Below are 19353 nucleotides of genomic sequence, written 5' to 3'. Positions count from 1 at the left end.
GACAGTCCAAGGATACTCAGCGCACCCCGGGAAAACCCCCTTAGCACATTAAACTGACGGTCGTACAGTAAGCTGTTAGAAGCTTGTTGCTTAAATCTGTGCGGTGCTGTAAAGTAAAGAAGAAACGACGTCGGGCACGTAGATGGAGTAACAAGCTTTAATTATGCGAACAGAGTAATAACAACATGGGCTGCTGACAGACCCCCTGGGAGCACTTGTCACCTTGTTTTCGTTAGTTCAGTTGTGCTGCCGTGTCGTCTGCCCTAGCTGGTGCGTGATCGCCGTATCCTCCGGGATGATGAGGTAAGCAGGTGCACCCCTCGGCTAGCAGCGAGGCTAACATAAGCTAATAAATGTTAATGTTGGCGTACTGTAAAATGTGAGCAAATGACAGCGGTGCACTTAGCCTGCCAGCTAAAGGGCTGTGATTAGCTAGCTGAAGTAGCCGGGGATGAGAAGGCAAAACAGGGACTAAATCTGCCTTTCGGAGTAACAAACTATACAAGCAAGACAATATGATGCTGTACTGTCAGCTTAGGGGACTGTCGCAGTTTATTGGCAGTGGTGGAGGAAGTATTCAGATCTGTTCCTCAAGTACAAGTACTAATACCACACTGTAAAAATACTCAATTACAAGTAAAAATCCTGTATCAACAGTAAAAGTATTTAAAGAAGAAAAATGTCCCCCATGACTCGTATATTATTAGTATTATATATCATTAGATTATTATTACTAATGCACGTATAAACAGCATTTAAATGTATTTGATTTAGGTGGAGTTTTTTTTACCTAGGTATTTTGTGTATAATTGCAGCTAATGATTATTTTCATGGTGGGTATGAGTAAAATTAATTGTTTGGTTTCTAAATTGTTTGGTCTCTAAAAACACAGAAAATAGTGAGAAATCCCCTCAATTACCCAGAGCTCAAAGTGACAACCTTTACAGACTGTTTTGTCCAACCAAAATCACTTTTTTTACACGACAATTATCATAGCAGCTGCCAATTTATTTTCTGTCAATTAATAGTTTCACCTGTACTAGTATTTGTCACTGGGTAGTTTAATCCACAATAAAGCATCATATTGTGTAAACTCTTCATATGTCTTGTATGCAGAGCTCTTAAAGTAAAGTCACTACTAATTGTAGCTGTCAGATAAATGTAGTGGAATAATAAGGTAGTACAAAATATCCCTCTGAAATGTCACTGAAGTAGAAATATAAAACGGTATGAAAAGAAAATACTCAACTACAAGTACATCAAATTCGTATTTAAGTATGTAGTATTACATACTATTATTGCTTTTATTCTTTGGTTGGGTGTTAAAGTTGAGAAACATAACTGTACATACAGTTATATTGTATGGATGTTCTAACCATTATCAGACATACAAAATTTACACTCTCCTTTGATACTTGAAGGATAGACAACAACCCTGCACAACCCCAATCGTAACACTTTTCTTAAGTTTAGCACTACGATATCCTTACATGCTGTGAATCCCCTTCAGTGTGTGCATCACTGTCACACAACATAAAGTAAGCTCTGCAGCAAGAAGCTATCCTCTGTGCTGAATTCAGAAAAAATACTCCATATTTAAAACATCAGTACTAATAATACCATGATGCAAATCATTAAGCGTCAACTTATATGTCACTACAGCATGTTTCTCCATTTCATTATCAAAATATTCATAAATGAAGGGTCAAAGTGTCCTTCTCCAAGCTGTGCAGCCAGCATTTACCCAGTACAGCAGCTTCTGGTTTTCTATTGGCCGATTTCTGATTGGGCGGGTCTTCCTGGAGGCCGGCACCCAGGCAGGAAGGGGGTGGCTGGAAACATAGCTGGAAACGTTTCAGCTGAGTTGGACAGACAGTCTGTTTTTACTGTTGTGAAGAGAAAATCTTTGATCACTGAATCTTCTGGAGAGAGAAGAGGATAAAAAAGGGTCCTTGTTGTCAACATCCTCACAAGTTAGCTTCTGAAAAGTTGTAACTTACACTTTATCCCAGATTCTCGCTCTGGGAAAGAAGTTCTTTAGTGCTGCATGTCGAGAGAGGTAGGTTTTCTTGGTCCATTTCCTGACTTGTGCCTAAAGGAATTTGCAGCAGTATGCCGTGGGATAGCATGCAGTAAGGCTCAGAGACTGTTACAGTAGAAGATCTGGGTTGGCAGCAGCAGAGTTTATTCTAAAGCTGTGCCCTTTGAGTTTTTGTATATTCAGAGGCCTTGTTAATGACTTTCAGTGGAACAACTTTTGAGCTTGCACACAGATTTATTCAGCTCATTTGTGAACCACCTTTTAAGCCTGCTCAGCAACTTCCTGTGTGTTTTACCACTTGATGTACAGGTCAGCCCACTTATCGTGTGTTTAACTCCCAGCACTGTGTGTCTAAGCTTTGTTCTGCTTCCCTTTGGACTAGAGTCAACATATCTGACTAGTATTTTGGCACCATGTGTTCATGTCATCCTATTAGCAGATGGAGAGCAGTGTATTTGAAAATAATACAATAATTAATACAATGAAAGGTATGATTACATATAAATGTAGTTGTGATTGGCATCTGTTTTAGTGGATACTGATCAACAAAATTTGTTACAAATGTAGCATAACTCACATTGTATGGCTCTGGATTAGAGCTCATATACTGCTATAGATTTATGATTACCATGACACCACCCAGCCACACATCCAGTTAGCACAATGACTATGGCTCTGTGTTTTTAAAATGCTTACGTTTTTACTGAAGATGCATGGCCTGGAGAAATCTTTTACATTTTTATATTAGTTAGTTACTAATGTGCAGACATAGCGTTACATGTGTTGTTACACAGCAACCATCACTACTTCCAGCATTAGGCTGGAAAAAGACTAATGCAGTGGATGCTTTTGCTCACAAAATGATGAGGAAGTATCTGGTTTGAGGTTGAACTGACTTTGTTACTGCATTTATGGTTTCTTTATTGAGATGTACAGCACTTTATCAAACTGTATGATCAACAATCTCCTGATTAATTTCAGTATTTTGTGGTGTTTAAAGTTTACCCATGGGACTTAGTGGCAGCAGCTTATTCAGTTCAATTCAGACTTTATAGAGGGGACACATGATTAGCTTTGGACACAAATGTATCACTTTGAGTAGAATAATCAAGCAGATGTGAGATGGTCTCTGTTCATGTTCTGTTGTGGGTGTGATAAATAAGTTATTAAATCCTGTATTGACAGCTTTGTAGAAGCAGGACTTTGTCTATTCACTGTAAAGTGAATTATGGGGATCTGTCTGGCATGCTTTGCTGGCAAACAGTAGGAATTTCTAATATGTTACCAGTATTAAGGGCAAAGGGGCTTCCAAGTTCTTATCCATGCTCTTTTTTTCTGCCGGAGCCATGTGCAGTTTGTCCCTCGCTGTGCAACACAGTAGTCTCACTGAGATGAATGAGGAGCCTTTGACAGAGGCTATTGTTAGTCTCCAAGATACAGAATGTTAGATTGGTAGCTTTTTCATCAAGCTATAATGCTGCTTCAGTCTAAAACGTCTGTGTTCTCTCAAATATATTACATTTCTATCATTTTGACAGTCTTAGTTTGTTATTGTTGTTCCCACTGGTGTTTTGATTGACAAGTCCTGTTGATATTATTTTCATTATTGATTAATATGGAAATTATTTCCTTGATTAATTAATGGATTGTTTACTCTACAAAATGTCAGAAGATGTCCAAGGTAAATGCTTTGTATTGTGCAACCAACATTACAAAACCCAAAGACATTCAGTTTACAGTGATATAAAAAAGACAAAGCATCAGCAAATCCTCACATTTAAGAAGGTGGAACTAGAGAGGAAGCTCAAAAAAATTGATCCATTATCCAAAAGGAATCAGGCTTGTCTCGTGAGAGGCTGACATGACTTAATATACCGTAGCTTGACTAATAACACAAAGTCACATTTGCTATTGTTTGATCCTATTTGGTTTCTGCTGTAAACTGCAAAAGAACAGATGACTGGAGAGAATGAACCACCTCTAGAAAAGATAAGACATTACATGACATGTCATGAGTGCTAGAAACTAATCTATATCTCTAAATATGCAGACTAATGACACCATAATTATAATGTGTATTTAAATACAATATCAATTATATACATGTCTTTTTGTCTTTCAGATCACCAATAGAAAGTACCTTTGAGAAGATATCCCCAACTTGAAGTTGGTCCGTGTACATTGGTCTGTGTCTCCGCTTTCTTCAAGGCCACACTCAAACACCAACACAGGATACCTGAGCTGCAAGTCCTTTGCCACCTCTTTGCACAACATCAGCACCTAAAACAAAGCTAAAATCGAGCCACAATATAAGACAATAAGAGGATGGAGACTAATGACCTGAGAATGACTACAGTGACAAGCCCACATTAAATTTCCTTCACTTGTCTGATATATATGGGCACCATCAGTTGTAGAATATACAATTAAATTTGACCAAGAAAAAACAAAACAAAACCAAAAAAGTTGTTTCCTGTTGATGAGTAGTTTCTCAGCCATCTGATCTTTCTGCTACAGCTGATGGAGGACTCACCAGGCTGTCTTAAAAGAGGACTTTGTACGTACAGTCAACCCACAGATTTTAGTGCATGAGGCGCACAACAATAAGATTGAGTTTGAAATTTAATATATGATTAAAACCTTCGGACATGGCGTTGAATATTTCTTCAGTAAGAGACACAAAATGGCTGACTCTAGAAGTCTGTCGACAGTTCCAGCGAGGAAACTGTTCTCGAAGGGATGAGGAATGCAAATTTGCTCATCCTCCGAAGAGCTGCCAAGTTGAAAATGGTAGAGTAATTGCCTGCTTTGACTCACTGAAGGTAAGAAATATTGCACACACTATTATCTGCGACAGCTTAATGACCCTTTACTGAATGTAAGAAAATTTTGCCCCTGTATAAAGGAGAAGGAAACTTTAAAAATTCCATGAAACGAAAAATTGTATTTTCCATGTTGTTACCTTTGTCCCTTAGTGAATGGTTTTTCTATTGTCTTATGCCAGATATAATGTCAAAAATACTCTTTTGCATTGTTATTTTACAACCCTTTTTGCTTTCCTTGAAAGGTTTTTAAATTTTTTGCAATTGCTCAAACTGCTGTTCAGCAGAATATGATTGTCAGTTTCAAGGCCATCCTTTTTGCCCATCCCATCACATACAGTTTAATCTGTAGGTCTACCAATCTTTCTGTTCCTCTTCCTCCCCGTGTACAGTGGGTTCTAAAAGTCCTATTCAACTAGTTTACTAGGAGTAACCAATGAAATCAAACTCAACATTGAATATTTACTATGATTCATTTAGGTAGAAACTAAGTCCAGGATGTTATATAGCTCCAATCATAGGTATTATCACACTTTTCCGAAAACAGAGTAAAATATCTGTCAGATGTTACCACATATCTTTTATATGATTAAATCTGGCAGCTAGTCGGATTTCAGGCAGCTTATTCTCCTGTTTGCTCTATTGCCCTGAGTGAGGCCATGGTTGACTTAATCCACTCTCTCACATTCACTATCACAACACAATACAGCTTTGCCCCCCAGGATTATTCTCATGTTGAGTCATCGTCTTACCTCCTCACTGTCGGCAATTTATACACAGCTTGTCTGTGCCCTGGTGGTCAAGTGAGGGGGAGTATTAACACAAAGTAACAGCCTTATTAAATAAACAATAAGAAATAAACAGTAGCACAATTATAACCGCTAAAGATGTTGATTTTTCTATTGTGACTAAGTGATTTTGTTTTATATTATTTTGAGGACACAGGTATTTAGTCGAAACCTAGAATTACAGTCTGTTGTGAGGATTGAAAGAAGAGGTCAGCGAGAAGATCTGAAGCTGTTGCAGTCATGTGATGATGTCTCAGCTCTTCTTTATGAATAGGCTTTTGTCTAAAGTGTTATTAAATATCTGTTACTGACATCTCTACTGCTGTCCTGTCAGCTGGTTCTAACTCAGTAACTGTTAGTCACCCTCTGTCTTCATTTATGAAAAGACAAATGTAGCTAGCTGCCCGAATTTAGAAACTGTATAAACAAATGTTGTTTTCCTCTCACTTAGCTGTTTTGGCTTCTCCACTGGTGGCATTTTATTGTCATGTGATTTGTTAAAGTCACAGCTCTCTAGCCATTCACCAGTAACTCCTAACAGAGTTACCTTTATTATAACAAAGAATGTGCACATGCTTCGGTGTTGTAACTAGTATCTCATGACTTCAAATGAAGTCCAGTGAGGAGGTAGGGCACAAGTGAAGGATGTCAACTGCTCATCTCTTCCCCTGTAAAGACTGTATTTTTTAACCAAACCTGCTTCCTGTGGCTCTCTCTCATGAATGTTTTATAGTAGAGGTTTCCTCTCAGATCGTAGAGAATTGAGTGAACCTGCTCATCAATCAGCAGTCCAAGCAGTAAACTTCAGTAGTAGCAGGCATTGTTACTGAGATTTCTTTTTTTCACAGCTGTGCAACCCATATCTCTTACACCCCTGTCCTGGAGGTCCATAGAAGGACCACCTACTCAACTGTCTTCTGCCACAATCTAATTAGTCCTGCCACAGTTTCATAATGCTCCAAAAATATTTTACTATTTCAAATGGCTAAAACCTTATTTCATTGTAGAGCTTTGCACAGTGCATTGATTCGCTTAGCCCCTCCTTGCCCTGTTCTCTCTCTCTCTTTCTCTCTCACAGACACACAAAAACACATTGACAACAGACCCATCTGTCATAGTCAGACTGGCTAAAAACAACGACACATACGCGTTTATTTGCATGTAGAGCAGAGAAATGAGATCCGATCACAAGTGGTCGTTTGAGACGCATGTGGAGACGCACTCTAATGTCAGATGTGAACTGACGTACTTGTGATCGGATCAGCCAAGCGTATGTTAATACCAGGTCTTAACAAGGCCTTAGAGAGAGCAGACATTGGCAACAGTCCTCACAGAACTATCCTCTCTAAACTAGAAAGAAGCTAAATGCTGCCAAAACACAGTCGTCAGTAGGCAACGGCTTCTCCATACCTGTGGTATGTGAATATATTGCCATTGTATACATCAGAAATTATTTCTGTTGGCACTGTATTTTTTCATTAAGAGTAATGAAATATAGATTTCAATAAACCTATACTGATATTGACTGAAAATAAATAAGATTAATCAGATGGGAGAAATGTAAATGAGGTGAAATTAGTTAACTTGATTAAAGGATTTGAATAGGTAGGATGGAGGAATCTGACCTCTCATTAGGCTAAGGCAGATGCTTGACTGAAACGAGATGAAACAACATTTGTAGGCTCATTTTAAAGTCTAAAAAGAGACACTAATACTCAAGCTTAATAATTAGACTGTTGAAATATAAAGTAAACCACAAGTGGATTCTCACACCATCTTTCTATTTCTAAAGTGTTTTAGTATAGTATACTAAAACCATACCCTAAAACCATAGTTTCTTTTCTATAAACATTATCTCTTTCAGGCCTTAACAAACTTTTAGACGTGCTAATATTATCAGAACATTGATGAAAAGAGTAATATTTGACACTGGTGCTCCAAATCACAGATTAATTGACATCGATCCCAATCTAGTGTTTGTAAATGTAAATGATTTCAGTTGTTTTACTTTGTTATTATGGGTTATCTAAAGTAGATTAATGGGCAAAATGGTGCTTTTATCCATTTAAAAGTAAATCCAAAGCACAATAAAGTGAAAAAAGTGAAGGGTGTGAATACTTTCTGAAGCCACTGAAACTGCCTTCCACCAGGCTACAATACAAGTCTGGTGCATGCCACCGTAACTCTGTCACCAGCCCGTGACAGAGTTAATCCAAAGTGCGCCTGCGCAAATGTGTCGTCGACGACACACTTGTTTTAAAGGGTTAAGGAGATTTCCTCACAGCTGTGGTCAGTGCTATGCAGAGGGGTTTGATTCTAACCATTACTAGCCATCATATCATGTACCGGTAGATAAGCACACTGATGACTCCACTGACACTGTAGATGAGTGTGAGGAGTCTGAATGGGAGTTGGTTGCAGTAACTGTAACACTTTTGGATAAGGATCACCGGCTGGGATCATGAGTGTTCTTTGTGCTTTCTTTTTTCTGAATACAGGGTAGATGCTCAAGAGAAAATTGCAAGTATCTTCATCCTCCTTCACACTTAAAAACCCAGTTGGAGATAAATGGGCGCAACAATCTCATCCAGCAGAAGACTGCGGCAGCCGTACTCGCCCAACAGATGCAGCTTGTGATACCTGGACCCAATCTGCAGCCTGTGGTAGGTCCTCATCGTGAACCCTACCCAGTACTTTCTTGTGTTGTGTGAAGGTGCTTGTCTCGCTTGTAAAACATACCACCTTCCCTCAAAATCAGCTTCTCTTGTTACACAGGGACTTGGCACAAATACCAGTCTTGGTTATGGTTCATACATGACGCCCTTGAGCCATGGAATGAGCCTTGTTCCCTCAGACATCCTCCCCAGTACCCCAGTGCTTGTTCCTGGGAGCCCAACTGTCACGGTCCAGACTTCCTCTTCTTCTTCCTCTTCTTCTTCTTCTTCTCCCTCACAGAAGCTGCAGCGTACAGACAAACTAGAGGTAGTCATGCACCACAAGTAGTTATTCAAGATACCAATACTTATGAAGGCACACATAATCTGACCAAAGGCTGAGAGCTAAATCCCTCTCACTGTCTTTATAATTGCTCCTCCCAGGTTTGTCGCGAATTTCAGCGGGGAAACTGTGCAAGAGGGGAGACAGATTGCCGCTTTGCTCACCCCAGTGACAGTCCAATGATTGACACCACTGATAACACTGTCACCGTTTGCATGGACTATATCAAGAGCCGCTGCTCCAGGGAGAAGTGCAAGTATTTTCACCCGCCTGCACACTTGCAGGCCAAAATCAAATCCAGTCAACAACAAGTCAGTCAGACAGCCATCGCAGCCCAGGCCGCAGCTGCAGCCGTGGTAAGACACAGCCTTTATACTTCTGATGTGTGAAAAGTGTTTTAGTTTGCAAAAAATAGATGATCAGAAAACACATTATCTTGTTAATATAATAGAAGTGTTTGGTGTCACTGTGTTTACCAAGACATCACTGAGTGTGGAGCACTATTTATTTATATAATATCATTTGTAATAGCACATTTAATGTGCTTGCATCTGTTTGTCACTCTTTCTCAATTACCCTGAGTGATGACATAAACATGACAGAAACATTTCATGGCTATGTGAAAAAAAAAATGTCATCACAAATAAAGCATTAATTATTTACATATAAAAAATACAGCAGGAAGAGCTTCATAGAAACAGCATTCTATGGCTTTCAGCTTTTGCAGGTGAAGAAACCGAACTAAGTGATATGTTCTCTCTGTCTGTTGATCTCCTCCACTCTGTTTAATCATGGCACAGCACCTACACTCAACAATCAGCGACACAGTGACAGTCAGCTGGTCGCAGTGTGTGCGTCATTGTTGCAAGCATCAGTTAGATGCAATTATATATGTGAAACTATTGCAAGGCAAATTAAACTTAATATTAATTCAATACTACAAATATTAATGATAATAATAAGTTTATCCATTAATGAGAAAACAAGCCAAATATCTTTTTGACATCAGCAGAGGCAGAAGCAATCACCAAGAAAACAAGATCATCGTCTATCAGCACAACCCTAAGTGGAGCCGTCCTTTTAATTTACATTTCAAGCATTGTACCTTTAAACAGGCCCAATGAAAGATGTACATTTACTATGCTATACTTACTATACTATGTTGGCACATGTACCAGATACTTATGAAATGGACTGCCATATTGCAGTTAACTGTGAAAGTACTGATGAACCTTTTTATTCAGTCCTGTACAGTATGAATTATTTTATGGTTTTAAGTTTTGTGATTACTGCCTGTATGGAAAAGTACACAAAAGAGCAAAGTGATCTGTTTTGTATTGAAGTACAAGTACTGTTTTGACCAAGTTTACTTCACATTTTTCCCCTTCATAATTTCTGCCATTTCCTTCGCCAGTTGCAACTAAATCATTTATTGGTTTTGTTTCCAGTTCCAAAACTAACTAACCAAATATACTGTAAAAAATAACTATATTAAGTTTGCTCTGATTTTATACTGAAGCCGTGTGGCTGTAGTATTCTGCTCTTTTTTCATGTAGATCATCTTTTTATAGTTAATTAGATGATATCTTTGTTGCATGAGTTTCAGGTGCTATTATAGGTTCACAGAAGTGAAAAACATAACTATACTTTTTAGTACACATAGAAAGCATTTGCCAGTCCACCCCAAAAGTTATTGTAGATGTTATAAATAGCTCCACATTCTTTGCTTTATGACACTAGACACATGTTTTTTTCAACTGGTGATGCTGCTTTTGGCTATCTCTCATAAAACCAAGTCATCTATTATTTAACATAAAAAAAAATCTGTGCTTGCTGTGCATTACATTATTCCTGTAATCTGTAAAGTCAGTGTATCTATTCCAAAATTACATTGTGTGCATAGTTTCACTGACTGCATCACAGTAGTGGTAGTGTTTTGATTATAATGAAAAACTCTGATCAAGTAATAATAACAAGGTGATCAATATACAATGTGAAGGATGTACATCGTACCATATCATTATAAATCTTGGTTGCCAAAGCTACTGATTATGCTGAACTACTAATTCAGGAGTCTTAAGTCAGTGTTTCCTTCAATCAGTTCTTTTGGTTACTGTGCATGCATATTGTGTTTTATGTGGTATACTACATTCAGATTATTTTGTTTTGTTTTCCCCTTCTCACCTATCCACAATGCTGTCCCCCATGATGCACCTCTGCTTGCTGTTACCTGTATGTTAATACGCTTGAATCCCATTGGCCCACTGCCATCATGTGCTCGCTGCCTGCTATTAAAAGACTCAGTCGACTGCCAAAGCAATGAAGCGACCCCTCGAGGCAACTGTAGACCTGGTATTTTCACCTTTTGCTTTGCATGTAGCTATTAATTGTACTGTAAAAACTTAATTTTTGTCACTGTGGCTTTTTCAAGTCTCATATAGTGTTTGTGTACACAGTTAACATCAGTGTCTTTAAGTGCTTAAAGGAGCTATTTGTAAGTTTTGTTATAGTTGCATAGCCAGCATTATCATTACCAGCTGTTAACTTACCTGTCTGAGGAGATGTTATAAGTTCAGTATCAAACTTCATTCCTTACCAAGAGCTGTCACCAGCAGAGGAAAGCAGCACGAATGTTGACTCTTGTTTACCTTCTATTTCTATCACTTCCTTTCTTCTCCTGCAGTTAGCATGCTAACCAGCTAGCCCTGGCCCAGTTGACCCGTCACGTCACTTTCCAATACTGAGTCACTGTAGCCTTCCCCTGAAGAAGTAGCGTTGCTCAGAAGACATATTATAACCTCTTATATTGTAAACGCAATGATGGCTGAGGTTCAGCAACCATCACTAACACCTGCTCCTGGCAAGAAACCATGTTCGGTGGCAGAGAAAACTTGCAAATAGCCCCTTTAAGTTTACAGATATTTGTTAAATTTTGGTGAATACATATTTGCATTCATATTTGTATTCTACAACTGTGCTTAATTTTTTTTTTCCATCATGTGATAACCGTCACCTTTATTGTGTATTTGTGTAGACGTAATCATGAATACTAAATATTAAGAGTGTGCAAAACGCAGCTGAACAGAGAGAAGGGAAGTTTGGGAAATTTTAGTGTTTTATATCTTTCCTTGTCACTTTTCAGGCCTTTCCCCACAGCATCCTGCAACCCCTACCAAAGAGACCAGCTCTTGAGAAGAGCAGCTGGGCCAGCTCTCTCCTCAACCCCAGTTTTTTGCACTACCAACAGGCTCTGGCTAATGCACAGCTGCAGCAGCCCACTGCAGCATTTTATCCCACAGGTAATTTTTAAACTTGTAATGTATTCAAAGCTAAACAGGCACTTTATACAAGCCTCCACTTAACAGTAGTGAAACTAAACAACTTGGCAGCTGCCTATGCTACAGAATGACACTTACATACATACACATACATCAGAGCCTCAAAAAATGAAATTACTCTTAATCCTGATCCTATAAAGTTTCACTGTAGACCTTTTCACAGCAGACATTTTGAATTGTCATAGCAGGGAAAGCACTTTAACAACCGCCCTGTTTACTAGTCAGCTACAATAGCTCAGAGGGAGAGATTCTCTCCATTTTCTCTTCTCTGTTATTTACTTTCCTCTGAGAGTTTGTTTACCATTGCACATTATTTCATTGAATACCTTTTTATTGTAAGGAAAATGAAGCTCTTAGAACTAACAAGCTTGCTAACAATTATTTAGCCAACTCATTATCTCATTAGTTCAGTTCAGTCGCTAACGGGACAACAACTTCACACAAAAGACATGTTTGTACCTGTCTCATAACTGTCTGCAAACCATCCCTCTTTTGTGGAACAGTTTTTACTCCAACAAAAGAAGTTAAGTAAAAGTGAATGGTGCAACACAGCTGATAAGCAACAATAGATTACTTACTCTAGGCTCTCAAGCTCTCCATTAGATGTCAGCACTGTCAAGACGGCTTGCTACTGATCCACGGCACAGATTCTCCTGTCCAATGGACGCTACGTAAAATTCTCCTGTTGATTCATTTCACCTCTTCAGACCCTTAAACAGAAATTAGATTTTTGTTTGATACCTTTTAAATCCTGGTGTGACCACACAGTGAGTCAGCATGCACAACACTAGGACACTGAAACTGAGGCAACGAAATGGAATTCTGCCATAATTAAAGTTAGTGATCACTTTACCTGCTATGATAAGTGAAAATGTCTGCTGTGAAAAAGCTCATTTGGTATGCAGAAATATTTCTTATACTGCACATGGAAGTGATCAGTTATATTTCGAGCAAAACTTCTTTCTGTCAAGACTTCTTGGAGCTTGTTGCTCGGCTTGACTTGACCTGTAAATTTGTGAAAGCAAGCAATGTCATTATGTGGGCTCACACCTGTTTTTGTCCTATTCCCATGTGTCAATCACACTGAAATACACCCTCTCTCTCCATTTGATAATCACACAGGTTCTGTCTTGTGCATGACTCCTGCTAACAGCGTTGGTAGGTGCCCTCTTTAATTTTTTGTACACTATGTCTCTAAATCAACTGAGAACACAGGTGAAGTGTAATTACTGAGTTTGTATTTGACGTTGTTGTTGCAGCGCAGGAAAGCAAAAGCTTGAATCAGGATCCAACTATTGGGAATCTACATTAAATGATTTGCCTTTTTTCTCTAAAAAATGTTTTTGGTTATCTTGAATATTTGTGTGTTTTATATATACTTGCTTGTAACATTATTCCAAATAACAGGAGCACAGTATACAAATTTAAGTATTTTGGTGGATTTTGTTTGTGGAATTGCCATGCACCATTGATTAGGAAATTTGATCAGCATCCCTGAGATTCACTTCAATGTTTTTTATACTCTTAGATGTTTTTCATTATTAAAACTCCTTGAATATCCTTCTTAAAAACCACTTTGATCCTGTGTGCTAGCATTGCTGTACATGCTGTCTCTTTTGGGATGTCAAATCATTGACAGATTTCCTAATTTTATCTCTTATCAGCCGTCCTTTTGTGTTCTCCCCTGCTGTCTCGCTTGGCTGTGTGATCGTATGCCATCTGCTGGTCTAACCCAATGATGGCTTGCTGCTAATTTCATTTTATATTTGCCTGGCAAGAGAAAGAGAGTGTGTGTGTGTGTGAGAGAGAGAGAGGGAGAGAGAGAAAACATTGCTATGGTTACCATAATGCTCCACCTCCCTTTTCATTGCTTTCATGGTTCCCTTCCTGAAAAAGTCCCCATGATGTACAGTGCTACGCCTGCTACTGTCTCTGCAGCAACTACTCCCGCCACAAGTGTCCCCTACGCAGCAACAGCAACAGCCAATCAGGTTTGCTCCTTTTTAAAGCTTTCAGTCATAAATCCCTGAGCTTTGAGGAAGTGCTTCATCTTTAAATCAGGGGAGCTGCTTCGTCAGCGTAGTGTTGCCCTGCTTGCATTGCTTATCATGAAGCTTTTTTACCTGTAGACCTTCAGTAGAACTACTAGGCTGCATCTCACCCCTTTCCCTTATGACAAACAACACTTATACAGAGGTCTTCCATCTGCAAAGAGTGGTTTTGCACATATTCTTTATTGCATGTGTTTTGCTTTGTTTGATGTCAGTGTCTGTTTCATTACTCAATATGCAGTTAATGTTAAGTGAGGAACAAATTCCTACAGCACAATAGTAGCTTAGGTTCCCGTCATACTGGTTGTATGAATTGGTTAATATTAGCATCTAGTGTATTTACCCAGTCAGGTTTTACTTTTTCGTACATGGGACTTCATAATGAGAAATCTTTCAGAATTGTGATGTGTGGTTTGTATTATTTATATTTTATGTTTTGGTTGTCTCAGCTGCCCAGGCTAAAACATCTGATGATTTTAATGGATGGAGTTCATAGAGGAGTCACTGTAAATTATTTGGTCCTTAAAAACAATATTATCCTTCTTTCTTAACTCAAATGTTTGTTTTATATGTGTATATGCCATGAACCTATGCACGACTTAACGTTTTCTAATCTATTTACCAACTGGTGGATCCATTTTTACAAAGATTTGTTGCGCAGCTGAGCATTACTCAGGAATTTCAGTTGCAGTGGTAATTTAGAATATTTCATTTGAAGTAATAGCGCAGCCATGAAAACTGTCAAAAAGTGTGGAAAATTTCTGTTTTGATTTAAAGAAACTCAAGGCGCTTTAAGGTGTTCAGGTCATTTCATTTAATCATATCATTTTTCTATCCATTATGACAGTAAATCTTGATGAGCACTTGATGATCTTTGTCATGTAACAAAACACATTTGACCCAAGTATATGCTTATTGTGTCAAACTACTAAGTTAATGTCTTTTGCCTCTGAAACAGATCATCCTCAAGTAACCACCAGAAACAGGAGTCTGTGCCATGTTGCTGCTGTTAAAGGTCCCAAACAGCCACTCTGTAAATACTCTAACACCACACACCACATACAACAAGCTGCATGCTGATAACATCACTGAAAGAAAATGTGTAGACATTACTTTTATATATAATGATAAATCACATAACTCAATTACTAAGATTATACTGTCTGAGACAAATACCACAGAAGATTATTGTATGTACTGAACATGCCTTTGCACCTGAATTAACTAAATTTGGTGTCTATTTCCCAAACCAATACTGACATGGTTTTAGGTGCATTTAGCCTTGAATGAGCTGAAATGCAGTCTAAACCCAACACGTATTGGAGCCCCATAAGTAAAAAGGAGCTTGGAGATCAGACAAAAATGTAATTTGCTGACAAATGTAAGAGCTGTGCATGGCACACCTAACCTGAGACCAGTTTTCAGTGTGTAGACAGTACATGTTAATTCCAGGTGTTAAGTAGACCTATAATGGAGCTTGTTAAAATTTTATCAGTGATATTAAGTAACAATTGATTTTTTTTCCTTGTTGAATGTCTTATATAATCTAAGAAAGTTTTTTTTCACATTAATGATTGTTTATATAGTGCCAGATTTGATTATTTTAATGTAAGTCATAAAAAAGCACTTATTTTAACTTTAAACTCCACATTGTATAAATGTAAATTTGACAGCAGACTTATGGAAGTTCTGGGGTTAGTCAGTTTGAGTTCTTTGCCCTGGTATCTCCACAAAACAGGATCAGTGCTCCACCTCCTGGTGTGCCTTTGCATTGCATCTACTGTGCATTATGTTTGTTGGCAGAAACTTCAGTATAATCCATTTGCTACAGATATTTTTTCTCCCAAAGGTAGTAAAACCACAGTGATTCAAACTGTTAATTTTTCCCCTCCTTTTTATTGAAAAAAAAACCTTTGAATTATTGGTTGAGGAGATGGTTGACTTGTTGATGTATCCATGTGATGGTTTTCATTTCTGGGGCAGGTTTCACAATGATAGACTTTGGCTGTGGCTTAAATCAAACCTAAAATAGTTCAGATAGACATCTAAATTCATCCATTGCACAGAGCTCTCTAATTCTTGACTGTATGAATCAGGACTAAGTTGCTGATACTAGAAAACATGTGTTTGCCTTCATGAAGATTTTGTAAGTTACAGGAAATATAACTGGAAATATTCAGTGAGTGTAAAAATACAAAACACTTACTGTATATTATTATAAAATATCAATGCAGTGCAGACCTGTAGTAGATCTGAGACACTTTGGCTTTTAATGTGGCTCAATACTTTGGCTAACTCATCAGTCAGGCTCAGGATAGTTTCTTAGGGTAACCAAAATCGAAGATTACAGCAGATTACTACAGTCACTAAAAACTATATTTGTTCTCATAAGTCACTCAATAACATTATTACAGGGATACACCTGTTTATTTTGTATGATTTACTTATTTTTTATTTTTCAAAACAGATTACAGTGTAATATTCATGATGCTCAATGCAACTTTGGCCATAGGTCAAACATCTCTGTGCACACTGACCTACAGAAACAGGCAGGTTAACAGGTCTCCCTGAAGAGAGGAGACTTAATTTGCTATGTGATAAAGGTGAGACTAAAGATTAAGTGCATATTATGTTTTATTGCTCGTTGTATTAATGGTTCACAGAGCCACAGTAAAATGTCTTGATTTCTGAAGAGTTTTTCTGGATAAATAATTTGTGCTGTGTTTTAGGACTATTTTGTGTTGCAAACAAAGTCCTTTAGTTTCCACTGTAATGAAAGTGGTTATGTTCATGTCAGACAAATGTATCATCACATCCACAGTATTTTTGGTGTCTTTCTAAGTCCATGCGGGCTGGACACTTGTATGTGCAAGACACCAAATATAACTAACTGGCCTAACACAACAACCCAGTCTAAAATATCTTTGTGAAACCAGCCCCTGGTTGAACTTGAAGATATAGCAAACCATGGTTTTTTTTTTTGGTTTTTTTTTAAGAAGAGCCTCCACAGCAATTATAGTTAACACAGTAAAAGGGTATGAGAGAACTACTACTCACATTTAAACTAAAGCTCTTGTGATCCTATAAAGTTCAAGTCTTGATGTTACAGTCAGTTGTCAGTACTGTATTATTTGAATGTTACAAGTGCCTAAAGAATAGTGCATGCATTGACATCTAAGTATATTGAAAAGGCTTTGTGTGAAAAATCATTCAGTTAAATCTACTCAAGTCACATTTAGGAAGAAATGTTTAGCAATGCCATGTCAGTGCATTAGTATGTTGTGTATGCCTGTTTAGATTTAGTCTTATAATTAATTTTCACGCATATGACATTCACTCACATTTGTATGTACTGTATGTTCTATGTATAAGAATGAATATCCACCTTTATTTTATTTTATTTCATTTAAGATGATTAAGTAGTTACTGATAATGTTTCCTAATTAGTTAAATGCACAGTAAAATACTTTATGTAGTTAAGTCAAATTTAAGGCAATAGACTTTTTGGTGAAGTGTAGTTGTGTATGATTGATTCCACAATATGCAATTACCTGACTTTGTATGAAACTAAGAGCAGACAGACTGTAAATTGTGTCTGGTTAAGTTAAAAAAAGAAACTGATGTTAAATATATGTAATGTTCTCTTGATCATCTTTTATATACGTTTTAGTTCCCTATTTCACAGTGTGTGAAAATATCCACCTTTCCTTTAATGTTTCTGTCTGTCTTTTCAAGTGACTGGTGTGTTTTTAAAATGTGTGTGTACACGTGTGTGTGATTAATTCAGACAATCCACTTTACTTGTGAACATTTTTACACATTATTGGACGGAGTATATGGAGTATATTTGATTATTTTACTTGTTTAACTTTAGCTACAAACACGTTTAAAATTCTTAATATTCTTTTCTATTTTATGATGAATGTAATTTATTAAACTGACTTTAGCTCTGCTGGAGGTTCCTCAAAGGGCCTTGATGTGTTGTTTTAGCCTATGAAAAGCCGTTTGTGTCGAGAGATCAAATGTTGGAGCGAGAAGAAAACATTTCATCCTTGTCACTGCCTTGTCACCTGTAAGGGACAACAAACCTCTGTATGAGCAAGGCCGTAGAATTGCTTTTTATGTACAAAAGTGCATTGTACAGGTCACATATTACAAAAAACATTATTAACAGTTCATTGTTTTGATTTGTTGTTGAGGCAATCTGAAGTTGCAGTGACTAAAAACTGTATTTTTGCGAGTGATTAAATAGTTTTTCCTCCTCACAATAACACATTGGACTGTATGTTAATCTGAATTTTGTGTTTTACATAGTTTCCACTGCATGTTGAAATCTTGCAACAAAAATATAATCCACTGCAGAGTGAGCAAAATTTTCAGAAGTCAGGAAGTCACTTGATGGTTCAGCAGTTCTTTAATACTTTTTTTCTTTTATATGATTGCTTACAAAGTTTTGGTTGCTATTAAATAGATGATGTTTCCCTAAGTTATGATACCTGCAAATAAAAGGCATATTTCTGAATGTTTGTTTCACCTTTTGGCAAAAAGCTTGAATGTCAAGAATACATCTGCATATGGAGGTGGTTTGACATTTTGATCATTCAGTCAAAAACAAATGGACAGTAAGAATGTTTGGTCTGACTGACAGAAACATTTCTCTTAAGCACTTTCTCAACAGTCAGACAAATGAGAAGACATGCTTTTTGTGAACTTTGCCTTATCTTTGATCTATTCCTTAGTTTGCTTTGCATTGTTCAGTAATTGTGAATTCAACATTGTCTAGTAACTAAAAGTAATTTCCCTCAACAATTTTGTGAAATTGTTATGACATGAATTTTTAGTTTAAGGCCAAAATGTCAGATTGTAAAACAAACCCAAACACTGCCCTGAAAGGCTTGATGCTGGTAAGATTAGACTGATACGACTATTATAATGGTTATATTAAAATTTAACTGACTGCCATGCCAGTGCCATTTGGTTCCAGTCTGGCCTGAACATAAATCTTCTCTCAATTTTTTTTTGTTTTTTTTTTAAACTTATTTGTGAAAATAATTTTATTTGTGTATAATTAAACATTTCATGTGGATAGTTTTGTTTCTGTAAATTCAAAATTGTGTAAAATCGAATATTGCAAATAAATAAATGTCAAATAAATACCACCATGTTGTGCTGTTTGACTTTTGTACTGTACATACATTTTTCATAATTTTATTGGCAGGGTCATTCTCTGAACCCGCAAGTAAGTCTTCTGAATTCTGTTGTTAATAAAATAAAATAAAAAGAGAGAGGGAGAGCTGGCTCAAAAACTCAATCTGA

The 19353-nt window shown here is 37.3% G+C and overlaps 1 protein-coding gene across 6 annotated transcripts; it reads left to right on the top strand.

The window, feature by feature from the left end:
• The first annotated feature begins 53 nt into the window (after nucleotides 1–53).
• LOC139619771 (muscleblind-like protein 2a) lies at nucleotides 54–19196 on the top strand. 6 transcript variants are annotated; one of them, XM_071474946.1, is made up of 10 exons: nucleotides 54–303; nucleotides 4164–4863; nucleotides 8150–8314; nucleotides 8427–8633; nucleotides 8750–9004; nucleotides 10947–11000; nucleotides 11791–11947; nucleotides 13109–13144; nucleotides 13925–13977; nucleotides 14996–19196. In XM_071474946.1, exons 2-10 carry the CDS (start codon nucleotides 4690–4692, stop codon nucleotides 15008–15010), a joined length of 1116 nt encoding a protein of 371 aa, XP_071331047.1. In that variant the 5' UTR covers nucleotides 54–303; nucleotides 4164–4689; the 3' UTR covers nucleotides 15011–19196. The 6 variants fall into 6 exon arrangements, with proteins under 6 accessions (XP_071331047.1, XP_071331046.1, XP_071331049.1 ...); XM_071474945.1 differs by having other exon boundaries at nucleotides 13883–13977; XM_071474948.1 differs by lacking the exon at nucleotides 10947–11000 and having other exon boundaries at nucleotides 13883–13977.
• The last annotated feature ends 157 nt before the right edge of the window (nucleotides 19197–19353 follow it).

This window comes from Trachinotus anak, unplaced genomic scaffold (assembly GCF_046630095.1).
Source record: "Trachinotus anak isolate AG129_WGS33_773 ecotype Australia unplaced genomic scaffold, CSIRO_AGI_Tana_v1 ptg000001l, whole genome shotgun sequence".
NCBI lineage: Eukaryota > Metazoa > Chordata > Actinopteri > Carangiformes > Carangidae > Trachinotus > Trachinotus anak.
The sequence above is the reverse complement of the archived record's forward strand: the minus strand, read 5'-3'. Positions and strand labels throughout refer to the sequence as shown.